Genomic DNA, 19,656 nt, shown 5'->3' with positions numbered 1-19,656 from the left:
TGTACAAACCGAAACTCGGTTCCCCAGAGGAGGTGAACTGACAAGAGAAGTAGCGGTGAGGTAGATGAGGAAAAATGCCTTTGGTAAGGGAACACACTGGTCTGTGAAGTACATGAAACAGCTGATAGCTAGCCAAGCTCCTAGGACACCATCGCCATTCTTACTTTAGACAGAGCACAGCTTACACATTCCTTCTCATTCTCCAGCACGTCCTTCTCCAGGATGGCCTGGTTCAAGGACTCCTTTACCACCACCAGCTCCTTCTTCAAGGCTGAGGTCTTCTCTTCTAACTGCTCCAGGGACCTCTGCCTGCAGGAGTCACGCAAAAGGGAGGAAAATGATTTCTCCAGCCAAGTCTAGGGCCTTACTTCTCCGCTGGCCTGCGCCATTTGCCACGCGAGCGCCATGTGGCTGTGAACGCTGCCACTCTGATCTGGGAGGAGTTTACGCTTCCTTCACATAGTTGTAAATGACTTGCTGGGCTTACTCCCCCATAGCAATGAAACCTACAGTCATGTTCTTTGTGTGCAGCTCCCCAGCCATACCTGCTTCACTGCTACCTTTCAGTCAAGGCTGTGCCCCAGTCCTGCATCACTTCAGTGTCAGGTGGGCATGGCTCCAAGTGGGTTCCCTACCAGGAGGATGCTGGGCCATCTCCCCCAGCACTGTCTGTTACATCAGTGTGGAGTGGGGAATCAGCACCCTCTCCTCCTAACAGGACTGCCCTGCATGCCATAGTAAAGTGGGCAGATGTGAGGCACCTCACCCTTGCTCCAGCTCCTTTCTCGCTCTCTCCCGCTCCTTTGTCAGCTCCTCCTTCTGCTCCTCCAGGAGGCTTTTCTGCCTCTGCAGCTCCATGGTGCGTGTCCTCAGCCTTTCCATCTCCAGATGGGAGGAGTCCACCTGCTCGCTCAGAGTTCCCACCATGGCCTCTCTGGTCTCCTTCTCCCTGAGGTGGGGAAGGGAAACTGTGAGTCACCAATCTGGCCCTGTGATAATGTCACCCACATCGATGGTGGGCCTCTCTGTCCCCCCAGTGGCTGGATCAAGTAAGAGTCCTGGATTCCCTTGCTGCTTCCAGACCAACAGTGTTAGAAGCTCAGCACAGGCTAGCCCCACGAGTAATTACCCAGAACCTGGGCAGGCCTGTACAATGTGTGCTGCTGCAGCTTTGCACCTTTGAACCTGAGCAGCATGGGGATGTCTGTTTGACTGCTGTCACACCCCATTATTGCAGTGTAGACATCCCCTTGGATTTAGGTTCAATCCCAGCTGATAACACATCCATGGGCCTGTGACAATGACATAGAATTAAATGTTGGAACAATCAGCATCCACCAGTTTCACCCTGGAAAAAAGGTTGGTGCACACGCCAGACATAAGAGAATGATGCATCCCAGCACTGCACAGAGCTGACGTTTCTCTGAGATCCAGGATCAGTGAGTTTTCTGGGCTCCCCAGAACAAAGGAAGAACCTACAGAAACATCCTCATGTCTCAGCTCTGTTGTGCAGATCGCTCCGAGTACCCAACAAAATGAAACCATGCAGGATAACTTTGTTGAAACATCCTGGTTTCAATCTCTTTGCTCTTCCCATCAGGAATTTCAGTGGCATGACTATTTTGAACCTTCTCTCACAGGTTGGTGATCGGAGGAGGCAGGTGGGAGGGTCTGCGAGGATGCAAATCTGGTGGAGTCACATCTGGAGCCCCAGTCCTCAGACTGGAAGCTCCTCAGAACCTTCTACTGGCATGGACGACAGGACTCATTCTCCTCTTTGCCTGCTCACCAGTGCATGTCTGTATATGTGATTGGGTCTCATTACCTATGTCTCCTTAAAATGGAGAGCTGCTCACAAATGGATGTTGAAACGTGTTTTACAAATTAATCTGAAATTTTCCTTTTTTGTCAAAAACAAAGAACAAAAATGATTTTTTTGCTTTGTTTTTTGAAGCAGGAAGCTGCAGTTTTGATGTTGGAGGTTTTTCCCCTTTCTCTCCCCTTTTTCCCCCATATGGGGGAAGGGAGGAAAAGGAGAGAAGGGGAAAGAAAGAAATCAAAAGTCCAAAAGCTGAAACAATTGGATTTTGTTGGTTAAAAATCCAGAAAATTAATAAAAGAAAACAAACCTTTTCTGTGAAAATGTTAATTTCCAAAGACAGCCATATTTTTGTCCAGTAAAAGTTTAGAGCAAAAAGTTTAGACCAGCTCCAGTAATATGAGCAGTCTGAGTGAGCCCAAAACGCCACAGATCTGCAATGGGCCGGTTCCTTTTTGCTTGGACTGAGACTCCAAAGGCTGAACATCTGCAGGGGTTGTTTAATCCTGAGCACAGCACTATGGAGTGACACCCTTTCCAATCTATGTCACACCACAGGCTTGTCACGTGCATTACCCTTTGCGGTGGGAGAGTGACTCCATCCTCAGCCAGGCCACCCCAGGGGTATGGTGGCTCCTGACAGTAATTATTGATCCCCAGTATCCTGCTCCCATGTGCACCTGCTGAGAATCTCCACTGAGGATTTACAGTGCTGCAAGTCCCGCCTGCAATCCTGCAGAGCTCTGGTCAGCTGCTCACGCTCCTGCCTCTGATCCTGCAGCTGCTGCTCTGCCACCTGCACCTCCTGCTGGCAATCGGACAGTTGCTTCCTGACAGCTCCCAGCATGTCCTGGGCAGACTCCAGCTGCAATTGCAATTCCTAGCCACAGAATGGAAAATAAGGCACAAGGGTAAAGAGCATATTAGATGCTGCTTTATATGGCACAGTGCGTGCACACACAGGGCCAAATCTCTGCTATCCTGGTGAGTGAGTGAAAGGCAGATCCTGAGATGCAGGTACCTAACTTACTCAAGGCTGCATCACATGGCTTAAACTCAGCCCCCTCGACCTCCGAGCTAGCAGCTGTGCCTTGCTGACCTTCTCCTCTCTAAGGAGCGGCCTAATGCCACTTTCAAACCAGACCCACACAATAAGCTGCACTGGCTGAAGGACTGCTCCATGGCTCCTCTTTACCCCTAGTAAGTCCCCAGGCCCTCTCCTGCGCCCCAGTGATACATCCCCTCACCCTCACAGCATGGTGGTACAACCACTACCCTTCTATCTGGGGGCTCCATCACCACCCATGGGATAGCCCAGCCCCACCCAGCACACGCTCCCAACTCTGGGCTGGTGCTTCCCACTCCTGCTGCTCCAGGCAACAAGAGACCAAGGCTGGGGCTCACCCGCAGGTCCCCACATGGAGATGCTGAGACAGCCCTGGCTGGAGCCTTCAGGCTGAGGTCATCAGTGGCCTGCAAGGTGCTATAATGTAGACCCTCCTTGCATGTCTATTGACACCTTCCCCTGGTGCGAAAGGGAGTGGGGGCTGATGGAGCCACACACTCAGGAGCTGGGCCCAGTCTACTGTAACTGACACCTCCGTGCCCCATCTTCTGGCTCTCCACAGCCCCTCAGATTGGCACCCTCATGGCTCTGGCCTTTCCTTTTCCTTCTCCATCTCATGCTCTCTCCTTTGGCCTGTTCGTTTGCTCCTCCCATGTTATTTGTCCCTCTATCAGCACCTAAGCAGCATAAGGCCCCAAGCAGGTTCTCTCATCTGGAGAAATGCTCCTGAGCTCCCCCACTTCCCTTGTGGGTGGTTCTGTGTGTGAACATAGGGAAGTTGGAGATGACAAGGAATTGCAGGTCAATATGCCTGGCCCACTACTAAGGGCTGTGGCTGGCCAGTCCAGCCAGCACAGTAACGACGCTCCAAGAAATCATGTCTACGCTCATTCCCTTCATGCCTGCCCTTCTGTTAGCTGTTGATCCTGCCCTCCCAGCCCTCGCCTCTGAGACTGATAGAACTGCCTCTCCTCTTTTCATCCCCCCTAGACATTTTGGGATGCAGCATTCCACTGGATGCAACGCCAACACTTTGCTCCTCAGGGAAACCAGCCCCAGTCTGTCGGCAGAGACTTCCTGGGATGTTGACTTTGAGTGAAATGAAAGGGGCTGCCCAGAGCTTGAGGCAGTATCCTCACCTGCTCACGCTGCTGTCGCCTCTGGAGGGCACTCTGCACGGCTTGCAGCACAGCATCCTGGTGCAACGGGGAGTGGGCGCGGGACGGCGACGCCCGCTGGTGATGTGAAGAGCGCAAAGGGGAGGTTTGTCTGCCAAGGTCTTCTGCACCTGTCGCCCTCACGCTGTCCAGTGAGAGGGGCCCTACGCTCTCAGCATCGGCCAGAGCCAGCTGGAGAGAAGGGTGTGGGGTTAATCCCAACAAAGCCAAACTGCCGTTATCTTCTGCACTCAACCTCCCAGCTACACTAGAGCAACCCAGCCACCTCTGCCAAGTGGGAGGCCTGAAATGAGGCCCCGAGTGCTGAGAACCTCCATTCCTGCTGACAGCTGCAGGAGCTGACAGCTGCGGGAGGACCTTAAAGCTATTTAAACCCAGATCGCTATTGTAGACATCTCCGTGCTGACCTAGGCACTAACCAGCCTAATTTGGTTCTGACATGAGCACTTGGGGCCTACAGAAGGACCTGGTCCAGGAAAGCACATAAGCATGTGCTGAATTTTAAACACCTGAAGTCAATGACCTTAAAGCGAAGCATGTGCTGAAATGCTTTCCTGCATCAGGCCCTATGTAATTAGTGCCCAGCTCTTGGGGATCCACATTTGAAAATGTTGACCTTGTCTACACCATCAGGAAATGCACTTTAGTCCCAAAACAAATACAAGCGGTGAAGAGAACTGTGCACCCAAACCAGGAGCAACGTTAGTGTCCAGTGCACATGGAGATAAGAGATTCTGCATGCCCAATTGCCAACCTAACCGCGCTCTCAGCACCCGATCACGAGACACGCTGAGCGTCTGCAACTCTCAGTGACATCTATAGTCCGCAGGCCCTCAGTTAGGCACATAATTGTACGTGCACAAAGTCATCTATAGCTTTGCTAGATGGGCAGCTCAAAATAATAATGCCTAGTTCTTTTCATTCAGAGATTTCAAATCATTTTCCCAAGGAGATTAGTATCATTATCTCCATTGTATAGATGGGGAAACGGAGGCTGAGAATGGGAAAGGGACTTGCCCAAGGTCTCCCAACCAGTCAGTGGCAAAGCTAGGAATAGAAGCCAGGTCTTCTGAGTCCTAGTCCAGTGCTCTATGCACTAGGCAACACTGCCTCATAGAGCTCCTATGCTAGGGTTCCATGGACAGCTGTTGAAATTGTGACTGGTGCCTGCATAAGAGTATTAGTACGATGGCCCCGATTCAGCAAAGTCATTAAATACTACTGCAGCCAATGGGACTTAAGCCCACGCTTAAGCGCTTTGCTGAATCAGGGCCTATTGTTACAAAAGCAAGCACCAGCTCTAGAAACGGGACTGATAATAAGAGCCTGAAGAGCCGTGGAACGACCTAGTGCATGCATCAGATTAACAACAGCATGAGCTGAGCACCAGATGAAGGCCTGATTTCAGACAATCATTGAGCCAAATTTCAGAAGAACAAAGTGTACAATAACAGAACCTGTACTAACAACTCTGCTCTAGTGCCTTCTCTTAGATACCTGACATACTCCTTTCCGACACCTGGGTAGGCAAAGAACCTGTACCATCAACTAGACTGTTGTTTTTAATACACAATTAGTCATCAGATTTCCACTATTGAGCCATATGGTCTGAATCACCAAATTAAAACCATTCACAATACAGACATAAGGGGCCCTAACTGGATGTAGTTCTCTACTGATCTAAGGTACACATGGTTCCCATTACTGTAGTAGCTGAGCAACCTTTTGAAACACGGCATCCGCATTTTACAGATGGGGAGCTGAAGCACAGAGAGGCTAAGTGACTCATCCACCGTCACCCAGGAAGTCTATGGCACAGCAGGGACTTGAATGCAGACCTTCCAAGTCCAAGGCGAGTGCCTTAGCCACATCCTTGCACTTTGCTGAGAGTGAAATAGCACACCTGTGTGATGCTGTTCATGATTCGCTGCAAAGATTCACTTTCATCTTTCAGGTCCTGCACCTCCAGTAGCTCTCCAGTTTTAATGATTTCCTGTGTTCAAAGATAAGAGGTTTCTTAGTGATGAACATACGGAAAGATCAGAGAGAGAGAGAGAGAGAGAGAGTGTGCGTGTGCGTGTGTGAGATTGACTAATTGAGAGAGAGGAGTTTGTGGATATGTGTACCAGTTTCTGAATGTCCAGTTTTAGAGCAGAGATGGTCTTCTCTTTCTTTGCATTCTGTTCTTTAAGTTTCTGTCCTAAAGCAGTCAGTTCTGTTATCCTGAAAGATACAAGTTGGGCACAGACAGCAGGTTGAGCAGAGTGAAGAAAGCACCAGGGGCTCAATGGCAAAGCTGACATTTCTCCAGCACCTTTCAGTCCCTCCAGGGCTTTCAGAAACAGTTCAATGCAGAGAACAGCTGGTCGTACATGACGAGATCTACACACAGGAACTGGATGGATGGGGGTGAACACCTGACACATTTCAGAGGTAATGACCTGAACCCAAGAGGCACCAAGCCAGGATTGTTGAGCGATAGGAAGGGAGGGTGGAATGAGGAGAGTTAAAACTTTACACAGCTGGGAAATCTGTCACTAATTTACCATAATTCTGCTGAACAACAGCCTCCTGGGCCACAGAATGCTATTTCCAGGGTATCTACTGTGTCATTTCCAGGAACATGAGAAGAAGTGCGTTAAATATTCCATGGTGTTTACTGAGTTATTTTTCTAGCACATTTCTCAACATCAGTATCAGAGGAATAAGAAGAAGCTGCAGCCAATATCATTCTTCACTCTCTTTCTCTAAGCTTGGGAGCCCTGGCCTGGCTGGCTGAGAATGGGAGGGGAATGTTGTCTCAAAGGCCCGAACCCCACAATTTGTTGGGCGTGGGTAGGCTCCTGTACTACCATAGAGCCGTCCATTGGCTTTAGCAGCGTTCCACACGAGCTTTGGGTCAGTTGCAGGATGCGGCCCAACACCTTTCAGTCTTAGGCTTCCCCTCAGAGCTCCACTGGTGATCCCAACCCTGACCTGGATAGAAAACCCACTCCTGACTGGACAGCTGTCCCCCTGGGGCTCTGCAGTTGGGGAGGGCTCTGCAGTCATCCAGATCAGCTCTGGATTTCAACTTCTAACCAATATATTTGGGATGTTTATTTTCTCTAGTTTGGGGCCTTTAACTTCTTAGAAAACACTTCTGTGGGTTTAATCTGTTTGTGGCTACATCGCTTTGAGCGGAAATAGGGTTCCATTAACGCATCACAGCCTGTCTGTCTAGGTATAGTGGTTATATGGCCCTCTTGGCCTCTGCAAGTTCACCTTGGGTCCCCAAAACATGCCATTGGAAGAGGGGGAGGGGATGAGATCACATCCTATCATTGACTTGTTTCCTGGGTCTAACCTAGTGATCAGCATCTCAGAAGAATCCTTGACAGACCAGTGGCATTATTTACATGCAGAGTGCAGCCAAGATCACTCCCACATCTGCCTGCAGCGTGAACCACTGCCCCCCTTCCCCTTTCAATCTGTGTTGGTTATTTAAAACCAATGATGAAAACAATAGGATCAAAGGAGGGTTTGGTGTTTGATTTTAGAGTCAGTCCCAGGCAGCTCCACCATGCCCCTGAAGTGGAACCCCTCCTGCCCTGGGCAAAGCACCCTTTCCTTGGGTGAGAGGAGATTTTGCTTTCTGAACTCAGATCCTCAGTCGGTCTAAATCAGCCCAGCCCCCTGGGTCCCACTGACATCAATGATGCTAAAAGAATAGACATCAACCGATGACTGGGCATTTTAGCTTCAACAGAGCTATGCTGATTTACACCTGCTGGTAGCTGATCCATGGGCTTCAATGGAGTTACACCAATTTACATCAGCTCTGCAGCTGGCCCTTCCTTGGAAGCTCTTAGGAAAAGCCAGAGGCAGGAGCTGGAACACGACCCCAGCTGGAGACCTCTCCGAGGCTCACTAGGCCCCATCACATCTTCACCTGGAGTTCAGCTCTGCTTTCTCGCCATCCCAGCGGCTCTGGAGCTGAATCATCTCCCAGACCTTCTCCTGAAGCTGCTGCTCCAAGCGTGCCCCCTGCAGAGCCTGCTTCTCTAGAGAGCAGGCTGCGCCACTCTCGGACAGACGCAGGTTCGAGTCCAGGTTCAGGCAGGCAGTCTGAAGGCAGCGTGCAGTCCTTGCCATGTCTTTCTGAGCCTCAGCCAGGCCTCTGGCAACAAGAGAGAAATCGCCCCATATGAAGAATCACACAGAAATCCTTGTGGTTTTAGAGAGCATCACCTGAAAGCCCAGCCAGGGCTCCTAGCACCCAGCCAGCCAACAGCTGTCTGAGCCTCCTCCCAGAAACTACCAGGGCCCCAGCAATGGAAACTGACTCAGGACAGCCTGGCATGACTCACCTCCTGGGGGTACCAGATCCAGTGCCTCTCCTTTGGAAGCTCAATCCCCTGTCTCGCTGTTGTGACGTTATTAATATGAACTGTGACCATATAGATCATTGTTGCAACCAAGGTCCTATAGTGGCACCAAATCTTGTACAAAGGAGGTCACGTAAAGTGCCAATGAAAAGGTTATGGTTTGCTGGTTATGATTATGCTATCTGTATGCAAGTATCATTTTTGTATTTAAAGTTGTAAGTATTGGCTCTATATTGTCTGTATGTCAAACTTGTGCTATGCTTCTGGGTGACACCCCAGACAATTTGGCATCAGCACTGCCTGGCCGGCTTGATGGCCAATTAAGGACCATCAGCTATACAACTGACCCATTGAGAGAAGGCAGGTACACCTTGTGACTCAGCAAGGCATGCAGGGACATGTCTATGGACAGAACTCTAAGGTTTTTCCATGTCATGTGATGGACAGCTTGTCTTTGGAATAAAGGAAGCACAAGTCACATGGCAAAAGGACTATAAAAGGCAGCTGCATCATCTCAATTTTGTCTTCAATCCTGCTTCTTACCTCTGGAGGAACTTTGCTACAAACTTAAGCTCTGAACAAAGGACTGAATGACCCACCCAAACTGTGGCTGTACTCCAGAGACTTGATTTGAGCCTGCAGTTTATTCCATCACTGCTGCAGGCCTGAACCAAGAACTTTGCCATTACTGCATATAATTGTTTCCATTTAACCAATTTTAACTCTCATCTATATTTCTTTCTTTTTATGAATAAGCCTTTTAGATTTTAGATTCTAAAGGATTAGCAACAGTGTGATTTGTGGGTAAGGTCTAATTGGTATATTGATCTGGGCCTGGGGCTTGGTCCTTTGAGACCAAGAAAACCTTTTTTCTTTTACTGGATTATTGGTTTTCATAACCATTCGTCCCCATAAGAAGCGGTGCTGGTGGTGATACAAGGGAACTGGAATATCTGAGGGAATTGCTTGTATGACTTCTAGTTAGCCAGTGGGGTAAAACCAAAGTCCTCTCTGTTTGGCTGGTTTGGTTTGGCTTAGTAAAGGAACTCCAGCTTTGGGCTGTTACTGCCCTGCTCTAAGCAATTTGCCCTGAGCTGATACTCTCAGTAGGGTTCCACCAGAGGCCGCATCGTTACAGCTGTGCAGCTATCATCCCGGGGAACTTGCTGTAGAGATCATGCTTAGTTGGCAGAGGCACTTTCTGACTTTGCTTAGGTCAGCTGAGATATCCAGGGACCCTCTGGCTGTGGTTAGCTGGTATCGTTCCATCTTTGGCAGTCCCCGGGATCAGAGTTACATACCCTCTGGAGGGGATTCAGGTTAGGGCACTGTTACTCGGAGCCGGTGCTTGAACCAGCTATCGAGATCCACACACTCGTCACCTTCCTGCTTCCACCTACAGGGCCATCAGGGATAGCGGGGAAATCTCCCAGCAGAACACCGCCCAGGCAGTACTCACCCCTCTGCTGTGGCCCGCAGATCCGCCAAGTTACTGCGCAGCGTGGCAGCTTGGCGCCATAGCAGCAGGATCCCGCTGTGCTCATTGCTTAAGTACGCACCAGAGCTCTGAGGAAATAAGAGCAGAACATGAGGGGCTGTGAGGGCAGAGGTCATGTCTCAGAATTCAGGAGTTCACCAAGAGAGTGCCATGGCCGAGGCCCAGGCTCCATCCTGTCCCTTCTGCAGCCTAACTCAGTGTGTGTGCACCCCCGTGGCACACTGAACTGAGGTTGCCATTGAGTTGTCAGCAGTGATGTCCAGCCCCCTTTCCCGAGTGGATACAGTTAATGGAGAACCATGCAAGGTGTATGCACCGCTCCATCTTCCCCGCAATGTACATCACTTTGTATTTATCAGCACTGCTTTTCATCCCCCATTGCACAGCCCACTCCCCTGGCTTGTTCAGGTCTCTCTGACATTGCTCTCTGCTCCTCACTGCCATAAATAACTGCGTGTCATCTGCAGACTGTGCCCCTCACTGGTTTGCACCTCCCGCCAAGTCATTAATACATCTATTAAACTGCATTGGCTCTAGAACAGAATGTTCAGCTCTCAGATCCAGGGAAGTCACCTTCTTTGACCCGCCCTGCTGTGTTTAAGCTAGACTAGTAACAGGCTACATGGGCAGATTTAGAAAGGGAGCTAGTGTAAATCGGCACAACTCCATTGACGTCAGGGGGCCAGGCCCCCAGCTGGTCTAAACTGGCATCACTCCCTGAAGTCAACAATAAAAAACCAAACCACAATGCCCAGCAGAAGGACTCACCTCCCTGCTGTTGCCCCACTGGGATGCTCTCTGCTCTAGCTCGCCTCTCAGCCTGTGTAGGTCTGATGTTGCCGTCTCCAGATCCCCAGCCAGTCTCTGATTGGAGCATTTCGTCTGGTCCAGCTGTTCCCGCAGCAGCATGTTCATCTGGGAAAGGCTGGTGCTCCTAGGGCAGAACAAGTCAGACATTGGTTTCCCCTGCACTGCAGCACTGGCACTAGAGGGCAGCTCCAATCTCCAGGTACTCCCTGTGCTCCAGCAATCCTGCCCCAGTAGCAGGAACACCCTCTCCCGTGCGGGACACACCATCTCCAGGCTCAGTGCATTGGACATTTACGCCCCTATGGAAGGAGATGAAGAGAATACAGTCTCCGTGCCTTGGATTCTGATCTCCAGAGCACAGCTGTGTGGCATGTGCTGCTCCTGCGACAGACCATTCTTCAGAAGCAAAGGTGTGGAGACGCCAAACCTATTTCACTGCACTTACCATTCCAGGCCCTTTGAGTGGGCCTGAGCTAATGGCCACACAGTCAGAGGACATCAGGCAATAATAATGCTTAGCACCTGTATAGAGCACTGCATTTCTCAAAGCACTGTACGAACGTTAGCACATTGCCCCTCCCTTCAGCCCTGGGAAGTAGGAAATGATCATCCCCCTCTCATTAGGAGAATTAATTACTTTGGGCTACAATTGAGAAACACCATCCCCTGCTCAGGGGCCTGTATACAAATATTACACTATTCGTAGAACTAAATGGAGTGGCCACAGCTCAGACAACAACCCAACTTGGGATCCGTCAGCTAGCCCAAGAGCTGCGTCCTTACAGATGTATAGACACTGAGGCCAGAAGGGAGCGTTGTGCTATCTAATCTAACTCTTGCAGAGCACAGGCCTGAGCAGCTCACACAGTGATTCCTGCAGCAAGCCCACGAATTCCGGTTGAGCTAGAGCACATTTTTAGGAAGACATCTTTATCCTCAAGTGCCTGGGGAAAGAGCCGGGCTCTGCAGTGGGCCTGAGAGGCTCACAGATCCTGACTCTGCGGGGCCAAGGAGGGAGCACATTCTGGAGCTAAGGTTAGAACACCCTGCCTGCAGCATCTTTCCAACCGGACCCATCTCTGCACATCCCACAAACAGCAGTATGACATGAGGAGAGCAGTTGCCCCAAACCGCCCATCAGTATAGGGAGAGCAGTCACCCCAAACCTCCCATCAGCACGGGGAGAGCAATCAGATGTCACCCCAAACCCTGCATCAGCATGGGGAGAAGAGTCAGCTTTCACCCCAAACAAACATCGGCATGGGGACAGCAGTCAGCGGTCACCCCAAACCCTGCCTGGGCACGGGGACAGCAGTCATCCCAAACCTCGCATCCACATGGGGACTGCGGTCAGCGGTCACCCCAAACTCCAGATCCTCACAGGGACACCAGTCAGGGGTTATCCTGAACCCAACATCAGCAGGGGGACTGGAGTCAGGGGCACCCTGAACCCCACTCTGGCACGGGGAGAGAAGTCACCCCAAACCCCACATTGGCACAGAGACAACCGTCACTCCAAACCCCGTATACGTTTAAATCAATGCCTTGAAGTCGTTTCCGAAAGCAGCAGGGAACAGGGCAGACCTCAGGTCCCCTGCGCTATGAGTCTGCAGCATGACACACCCCATTTATGAATGTGTAACCATATCTTGTGCTGGCTCATGCTTCCCAATGCTCTCAAGGTGCCTCCTCCGTCTGCTAAACTTTCTCATCTCAAGATCCCCTAGGACCTCCCTTCTGCCACCTCCCACCAGCAGCCCATCCAAACTCCACCCAGGGAACCTTGCTACAGCCCCACCACCAGGACCGGCTCCAGGCCCCAGCGCGCCAAGCACATGCTTGGGGTGGCATGCCGCAGGGTGCGCTCTGCCGGTTGCCGGAAGGGCGGCAGGCGGCTCCAGTGGACTCGCGGCTCCAGTGGACCATCCGCAGGCACTCCTGCGGGAGGTCCACTGGAGCCATGGGACCGGCAAGCGGCAGAGCGCTCCCCGCAGCGTGCCGCTGTGCTTGAGGCAGCGAAGTGGCTAGAGCCGGCCCTGCCCACCACAGACACAACCCCACATCCTGATGGGTCCCAGCAAGAAACCACAAGTAGATCTGGGATCCTGGGTGAAAACACACTGAGAAAGGCGGCACTTGAGCATGGTGCCTAGTAGGAATATGCGCAGGACTGGCCCCCACAATGCCTCCAAAACAGCCATTATTTCATCTCCTAGTTTCTGAAGATGAGCCCTTTGATAGCTGAAGATTACAGAGCAGCAGGTAGTAGAAAGGGATCCCAGTGGGTGCTGGCTGATGGATCTGGTTGGAAACTATTGTATGTGCAGGGGTATTATGAACAGCAATCCCCCATTATTTGCGTTTGCTGGGTGACTCAGCTCCCTGGGCAAGATCACAGCAGGGCTGAGTCACAGACAACAACAACCTCCCCAGCCGCTTTGCAGTGCAGGAGGAGAGGAAAGACACATGTGAGTGTATCTGTCTGCTGCAGAGAATAGCAAAGAGCTAAGAATTGAGCAAAGAAATCAAAGCAGCAAGCTGCACCACGTGGCCAGGCTCTGAAATCTCAAACTGAAAACATGTTGCACACCTGCATCCAAAATTACAGCTAGGGCTGGAGAGTTCAAGGGATAGCTAATGGGATACAGAGCCTGTTGCCTACACGTCCCCAGTTCAAATCTAGCTCAGGCGACTGCAAGCTGTTACCATTAGATGCCAGCTGAGTAACACCCAGCTCTATGCAATGCTCTATGCAGTGGTTCTCAAACTTTAGCAACCCAAGGACTCCCATTTTGATTTTTAATTTTTCACAGACCCCCAAGTGGGCTTCTAATTTTCCCCGGGGGCGTTCAACCCCCACTCAGCCCCAGGCCCTGCCCCTACTCCACCCGAGGTTCCATCCTGCCCACCTCTCCCCACCCCTGCTCCACCCCTGCCCCTCCTCTTCCTGCCCCCTCCCCCGAGCGCAGCCTATCCCTGCTCCTTCCCTTCCCTCCCAGTGCCTCCTGCATGCCATGGAACAGCTGTTCAGCAGCATGCAGGAAGCACTGAGAGGGAGGGGGGAGTTGATCAGTGGGGCTGGTGGTCCCAGACATGACTTGTGGACCCCTGGAGTACCCGCACAGACTCCCAGGGCCCCACAGATCCCAGTTTGAGAACCGCTGCTCTAGTGTAACCTGCTCTCTCCCTTCCTTTGTACAAGGGATAACAAGGACCCCCAGGTGCTCCTTGGACACAGATGATAGCCTCACCTCTGCTGCTCCTCCTCCAGGCGGATAAGAGTGTTCTCCAGTTCTGTGCTCTGGTCATGCTCTGAGCGGCACAGGCGGGATTCTGTGGACTCCAGCCGAGTCTGCAGCTGGGAGAGAGGAGTGATATATCAAAAGGGCAAGGAGAGGGAGCAGAATGGCTCCCAGAGGACAAAGAACTTTATGCAGGACAGACAGAAACAAACTAACAGTCAAATGGAAAAGAACCAGTAGCTGGTACAACCAGAGACCTTCCATGAGGCAGAGAACACCAGTTCTGGTCCTTAAAGCCGGGGGCTGTGCCTCCCAGCCAACTAGGCCACCTTGGATAGACTGTTACCTGCATTTACAGGGAGCCAGAGTCATTTATTTAAGGTCTTTTCTTCCCAAAGCTGCATTCCGAGTCCATTCGAGACAAATGCAAAGAGCCAGATTCTCAGCTGGTGTAAATAGGCATACCTCAACTGAAATCAGTTAAGCTAAACCGATTTACACCAGGTGAGGATCTGCCCCAGAAACCCCTGACTGGACTCTGGGGCCCCCATTTCTGCCCCCATGTCACTGGGACTTAATGCTGTGATGCTGCCTGTCATTAATGATCCGGAGGATGGCGTGGATTACACCCTCAGCAAGTTTGCAGATGACACTAAACTGGGAGGAGTGGTAGATACACTGGAGGGTAGGGATAGGATACAGAGGGATCTAGACAAATTGGAGGATTGGGCCAAAAGAAATCTGATGAGATTCAGCAAGGACAAGTGCAGAGTCCTGCATTTAGGACGGAAGAATCCCATGCACCGCTACAGGCTGGGGACCGACTGGCTAAGCAGCAGTTCTGCAGAAAAGGACTTAGGGGTTACAGTGGATGAGAAGCTGGATATAAGTCAACAGTGTGCCCTTGTTGCCAGGAAGGCTAACGGCATTTTGGGCTGTATAAGTAGGGGCACTGCCAGCAGATTGAGGAACATGATCATTCCCCTCTATTCAGCACTGGTGAGGTCTCATCTGGAGTACTGTGTCCAGTTTTGGGCCCCACACTACAAGAAGGATGTGGAAAAATTGAAAGAATCCAGTGGAAGGCAACAAAAATGATTAGGGGGCTGGAGCACATGACTTATGAGGAGAGGCTGAGGGAACTGGGATTGTTTAGTCTGCAGAAGAGAAGGATGAGGGGGGATTTGATAGCTTCTTTCAACTACCTGAAGGGGGGTTCCAAAGAGGATGGATCTAGACTGTTCTTAGTGGTACCATATGACAGAACAAGAAGTAATGGTCTCAAGTTGCAGTGTGGGAGGTTTAGGTTGGATATTAAGAAAAACTATTTCACTAGGAGGGTGGTGAAGCACTGGAATGGTTTACCTAGCGAGGTGGTGGAATCTCCATTTTTAGAGGTTTTTAAGGTCAGGCTTGACAAAGCCCTGGTTGGGATGATTTAGCTGGGGATTGGTCCTGCTTTGAGCAGGGGATTGGACTAGATGACCTCCTGAGGTCCCTTCCAACCCTGATATTCTATGATTCTATGATACGCTGGGGACTGACCAAATTTCCCATTTTCCAAAAGGAAGAAAGGAAACACATCCAATCCTGCAGCTTTCTTTTGTTCCTGTGGGCCACCACAGGGCCGTGCTGTGATCTCTTTCCTTCCTCCAGAACTCCTGGAGAAATGCTGAGAAAGGCCCAGTCCAGCAGCGCTCCTTGGGGAATGGTGAGTCCCAGAGCAGTGACTTGCTATGTGCTGTCTCCTCTCCAGGTTGCAATCCCCTTCTCTCGCAGATCTCAAATGCACAGGGCTTTGTGGTTTTCAAACTGCAGTGAAATCCCATTGTCACCCATCCCGCTCTGTACTGCCCTGTCTGAAGTGCTTGGGCTGTTTGCTTGAAAGGTGGTGATGGGATCTGGTTGTCATGCCCCCATACTAGGCTGCTTGGAAAGCCCCTAGAACCTTTTCAACTATATCCACTTTTACTAAGAGAACCATACACAAAGGGGCATTTGCAACAGCTGTTTTGTTAGGTGAGGCTGGCTGCCAAAAGAACACAGAAATTAAACACAAAGGCATGATGGGATACTACTATGCAAATTTCTTGCAAAGTTCAGAGTAAAACCATTGCATGATTCGTCATACCATTTTTCTGCATTGCCAGGACAATGAAAGCTGTACTGACCATCTGTTTCTGGTGCTCGGATTCAGATGTTTTCTCTAGCAGCTGTTGCTCCAGCTCTCCACATCTTTTCTTGTACTGTAGTACCTAGGCCGAGGGGCAGAAAGGAGAATTGGGGGAAGGGAATGAAAGATTTAGAAAAAACAGAAGATGAGAGCGAGAAAAGAGGGCAAGAGAAGCCTGGATTAAGATAATTAGTTGGAGCATTACAGGCATTCAGGGTAAAATGATCACCCATGGGGCTACTACTCTGTCAATCCATGATGCTTACTGATGACAGAGGGTCAGATTCAGTGCCCACTAACGTCAACGTCACTCCACTGACTTCAGTGGGCTTTGGATCATGCCTTTAATGCAATATGAAACTGTCACCCGGAAGACAGGAGAGGCATCTTAATGTGACATAGAATCCAGTCCCACACAGCCGAGCAGAGTACCAAGAAAACTCTGTCTCAGAAACGCATATTCCCTTCCTAAAGTTGTAGCAGGGCAGGGGGTTATCCAGAGGTGCAGTATGTGTGTGTGTTTGGGGGTGGGGGGAGTTATCAAGAATTATAGTGGGGAGGTGGGGGGGTTGTTAGCCAGAGGTGCAGCAGGGGTGAGGAAGGTTGCCCAGAGGTGCAGTGGAGGGGAGGTTGCCCAGAGGTGCAATAGGAGCAGGAGGGGTTACCCAGAGGTGCAGCAGGGGTGGAGAAGGTTGCCCAGAGGTGCAAAGGGGGGTGGGGTGGGTTACCCAGAGGTGCAGTGGGGAGTGGTTGCCCAGAGGTGCAATGGGAGTGGGAGAGATTACCCAGAAGTGCACCAGGGTGGGGAAGGTTGCCCAGTGGTTCAGTGGAGGGGTTTGCCCAGAGGTGCAATGAAGGCGTTACCCAGAGGTGCAGCAAGGTGGGGGGTTTCTCAGAGGTGCAGTGGGGTGGAAGTTGCCCAGAGGTAAGGCTGCCTTGTTCATAACACTAACAGAAATTAAGAGTATGATGCACATCCCTTCCTGCTCCTTCCTTGCCCAGAACGTGCCTGTGTCACAGCCTGGACATTCAGCAGACTGAGCCTAGCGCCCAGGTGGTGTGAATTGGGGTGGCACCACAGCTGCCCCATTCAGACCAGATACCCAAAGCAATGGCTGGGCAAACTAGGCAGTCAGTTTTTTCTGTGCCCCATCCTGGGTACCCTGTAGTTTGCACACTGAGAGGCTGGCATGGGTTCGGGGACTTACCTTGTTCTGGAGCCTCTGGACCAGCTGAGCCTGGCGCTGCTGCCCCTCCTGATAGGCCTGTAGCTTGCACTTGTACGCCTTCTCATCATCCTCGAACCGCTGCCTCAGCTCCATGAGGGCCAGGCTACCATCCCCTTCCCGCTGGGCTGCTTCCACCCGCAGCGCCTTCTCCAGCTGGAAAAGCAGAGACCCCCAAGAACTGAGCTCTGCTCTGCCCTTGGCAGCCCCCACAGCAGAAGGAGAGGCAGCAGCACATGGGTAGACACTCTGTGTGAGCCACGCGAATAATAAACCCCTCCAGGGGGCAGCAGGGATAGGAAGGAAACAGCCAGAGTTGTGTGCACTCCCGCACGGTGCAGGCCTGGTCCCCACCACAGGTAGCCATGCTCAGTCTCAGTCTTTGATTCAAGGAGCTCTCCTGGGCCTCAGACACTGCATGGTCTCCTCACTCTGGTGCAAGGCAGGTGGCTTCCTCTTGCAGTTCCCCTTTCTACCTCCTGCAGAGCTCTGGGGGTAGGATTCACTGGTGCAGCTGGCTGGTTGACCTGTGTTGGCTCCTTTAATTCTCTGGCTGAACCCTCTGCAAGGGTCTAGCACACCATCCCCCCACTCCCTGCTCTTCTGCAGCAGGATAGAAGGCCAAACTCTCCGCTCTCCCAGCCATTCCAGTACTAGCACCCCCTAAACTGCCACTCTTGCAGGGAGCTGGAGAACAGCCTCTTTACAGTTGGTCTTTGCTGAGGACCAGGGAACGGGAGCGGCGCCAGGGTTTTTGGCGCCCTAAGCGGGGGTCCTTCCGCGCTCCTGGTCGTTGGCGGCAATTCTGTGGTGGGAGGGGTCCTTCTGCACTCCCGGTCTTCGGGGCACTTCAGCGGCAGGTCCCGGAGTGAGTGAGGGACCCGCCGCAGAATTGCCGCCGAAGACCCGGAGCGCGGAAGGACCCCCCGCCGCCGAATTGCCGCTGAGGGCCGCAAAATGCCGCCCTTCCAAATCCTGGCACCCTAGGCGACTGCATAGGTCACCTAAATGGAAGTGCTGGCCCTGCCAGGGAACAATGGTTGCCAGGAATTCAGCCAGAGACGGGCAGTGCTGTAATTCAGAGGACTGCAATAGCCATGAAATGATACCAGTAATAATAATAATTCTTAGCCTGTCCATAGTGCATCTCTCTGTAGAGCTCCAAGATGGGTTCATGTCACTATCTCTATTCCACAGGTACAGCCATGTGAACTTAAGGGATTTGCCTAAGGCCACTCACCAAGTCACTGGCAGAGTTGAGCTCAGAACTCAGGTCTCCGGAAACCTCTCCAGCTCAGATCCCTCACCCTATTCCAATCTGTGTATCTGCCCATGTGAATACATGCAGCACTATTAACAACCAGGAATTTCCTGCATGCCTAGTCTCTGGCATCAGAATGTTTCCCTTGCATGTGGCCAGAACAACATGGCTACTCCTTGCTGAGCTATTAGCAAAGTGTTTCACACTCAGACACAGCAGACTTGGGGGGGTTTAGATTTCAAGGTGCCCTGCAAGGGGTAAGGAAAGCATAAGCCATGTGCAGAACATGTGCGGCCTGACCTGTGGGAGGCAGGAACTGAGCTGGGTTCTTTTTTTTTAACACCACAGAGCAGGAGATTTTTAGAAACATACATCATTATGCAAGACCCTTTGGTGCTGACCATAATGCTACTACTACAAACTTTCCAAGTAGGCACCATGGAGTAACCAGCAGTAATTTCCTGAAACACTCAGCCTCCCCTATCAGCTAGCCTCATGCAACAGCTGAGTTTGATGATGATGTGTGTGTAATAGTGGTATGCTGGGGCATTTCATACAGTGATTCATGACTCTGGGGAACCTATAAAGGTAACAAGATCCATTTAGAACCACTTAAGTGCTGAAAGCCCCTTCTGCTTTGCTATGGGGGCATCAACACATTAAGGCCCTGAGCTTGCAAACACTTTCCCACGACACTTTGCACATATGAGGAGTCCCACTAAATTCGGTGGGACCACTCAAAGACATAAAGGTACTTCATGTGCCAAAGGATGTGGCTTCACTGCAGAGTTAGCCCAGGCCATCTGCACCCATGTTACAGAGGTGAGGCATAGGGGAACATGTGGGGTCAAATGCCCCTCCAGATTGGCCTGCTGGGGGGTGAGAGAAGGGAGACGGGCTCTGTCCTCCTGCTGTGCCTGCCCCTGACATGCTCAACCCCTGTCTCAGGTGGGGAGTGGAGGTGGCGGAAGCAGTCATTTCTCAAGCTGGCTGCTCTGAGTCGCTGCTCCATGCGT

General features: G+C 51.4%; 1 protein-coding gene across 4 annotated transcripts in view; it reads right to left on the bottom strand.

Annotated features, from left to right (window-relative positions):
- CROCC2 (ciliary rootlet coiled-coil, rootletin family member 2) overlaps positions 1 to 19,656 on the bottom strand; it is a 136,954-nt gene that overhangs the window by 90,081 nt on the left and 27,217 nt on the right. For 3 of the 4 annotated variants that reach the window (XM_050965329.1, XM_050965332.1, XM_050965331.1), the window contains exons 4-15: positions 17,362 to 17,535; positions 16,152 to 16,235; positions 13,990 to 14,096; positions 10,697 to 10,862; positions 9,890 to 9,996; positions 7,995 to 8,222; positions 6,190 to 6,286; positions 5,967 to 6,056; positions 4,025 to 4,234; positions 2,500 to 2,699; positions 767 to 949; positions 165 to 309 (exon numbers count right to left, since the gene is read on the bottom strand). In XM_050965329.1, the coding sequence (XP_050821286.1) occupies positions 165 to 309; positions 767 to 949; positions 2,500 to 2,699; positions 4,025 to 4,234; positions 5,967 to 6,056; positions 6,190 to 6,286; positions 7,995 to 8,222; positions 9,890 to 9,996; positions 10,697 to 10,862; positions 13,990 to 14,096; positions 16,152 to 16,235; positions 17,362 to 17,535 (1,791 nt within the window). The remainder of the gene's footprint in view (positions 1 to 164; positions 310 to 766; positions 950 to 2,499; positions 2,700 to 4,024; positions 4,235 to 5,966; positions 6,057 to 6,189; positions 6,287 to 7,994; positions 8,223 to 9,889; positions 9,997 to 10,696; positions 10,863 to 13,989; positions 14,097 to 16,151; positions 16,236 to 17,361; positions 17,536 to 19,656) is intronic. The other variant, XM_050965330.1, reaches the window with a different exon arrangement.

The sequence above is a fragment of the Gopherus flavomarginatus genome, chromosome 8 (genome assembly GCF_025201925.1).
Source record: "Gopherus flavomarginatus isolate rGopFla2 chromosome 8, rGopFla2.mat.asm, whole genome shotgun sequence".
NCBI lineage: Eukaryota > Metazoa > Chordata > Testudines > Testudinidae > Gopherus > Gopherus flavomarginatus.
Note: the sequence above shows the minus strand (reverse complement) of the source record. Positions and strands in the feature narration are given on the sequence as shown.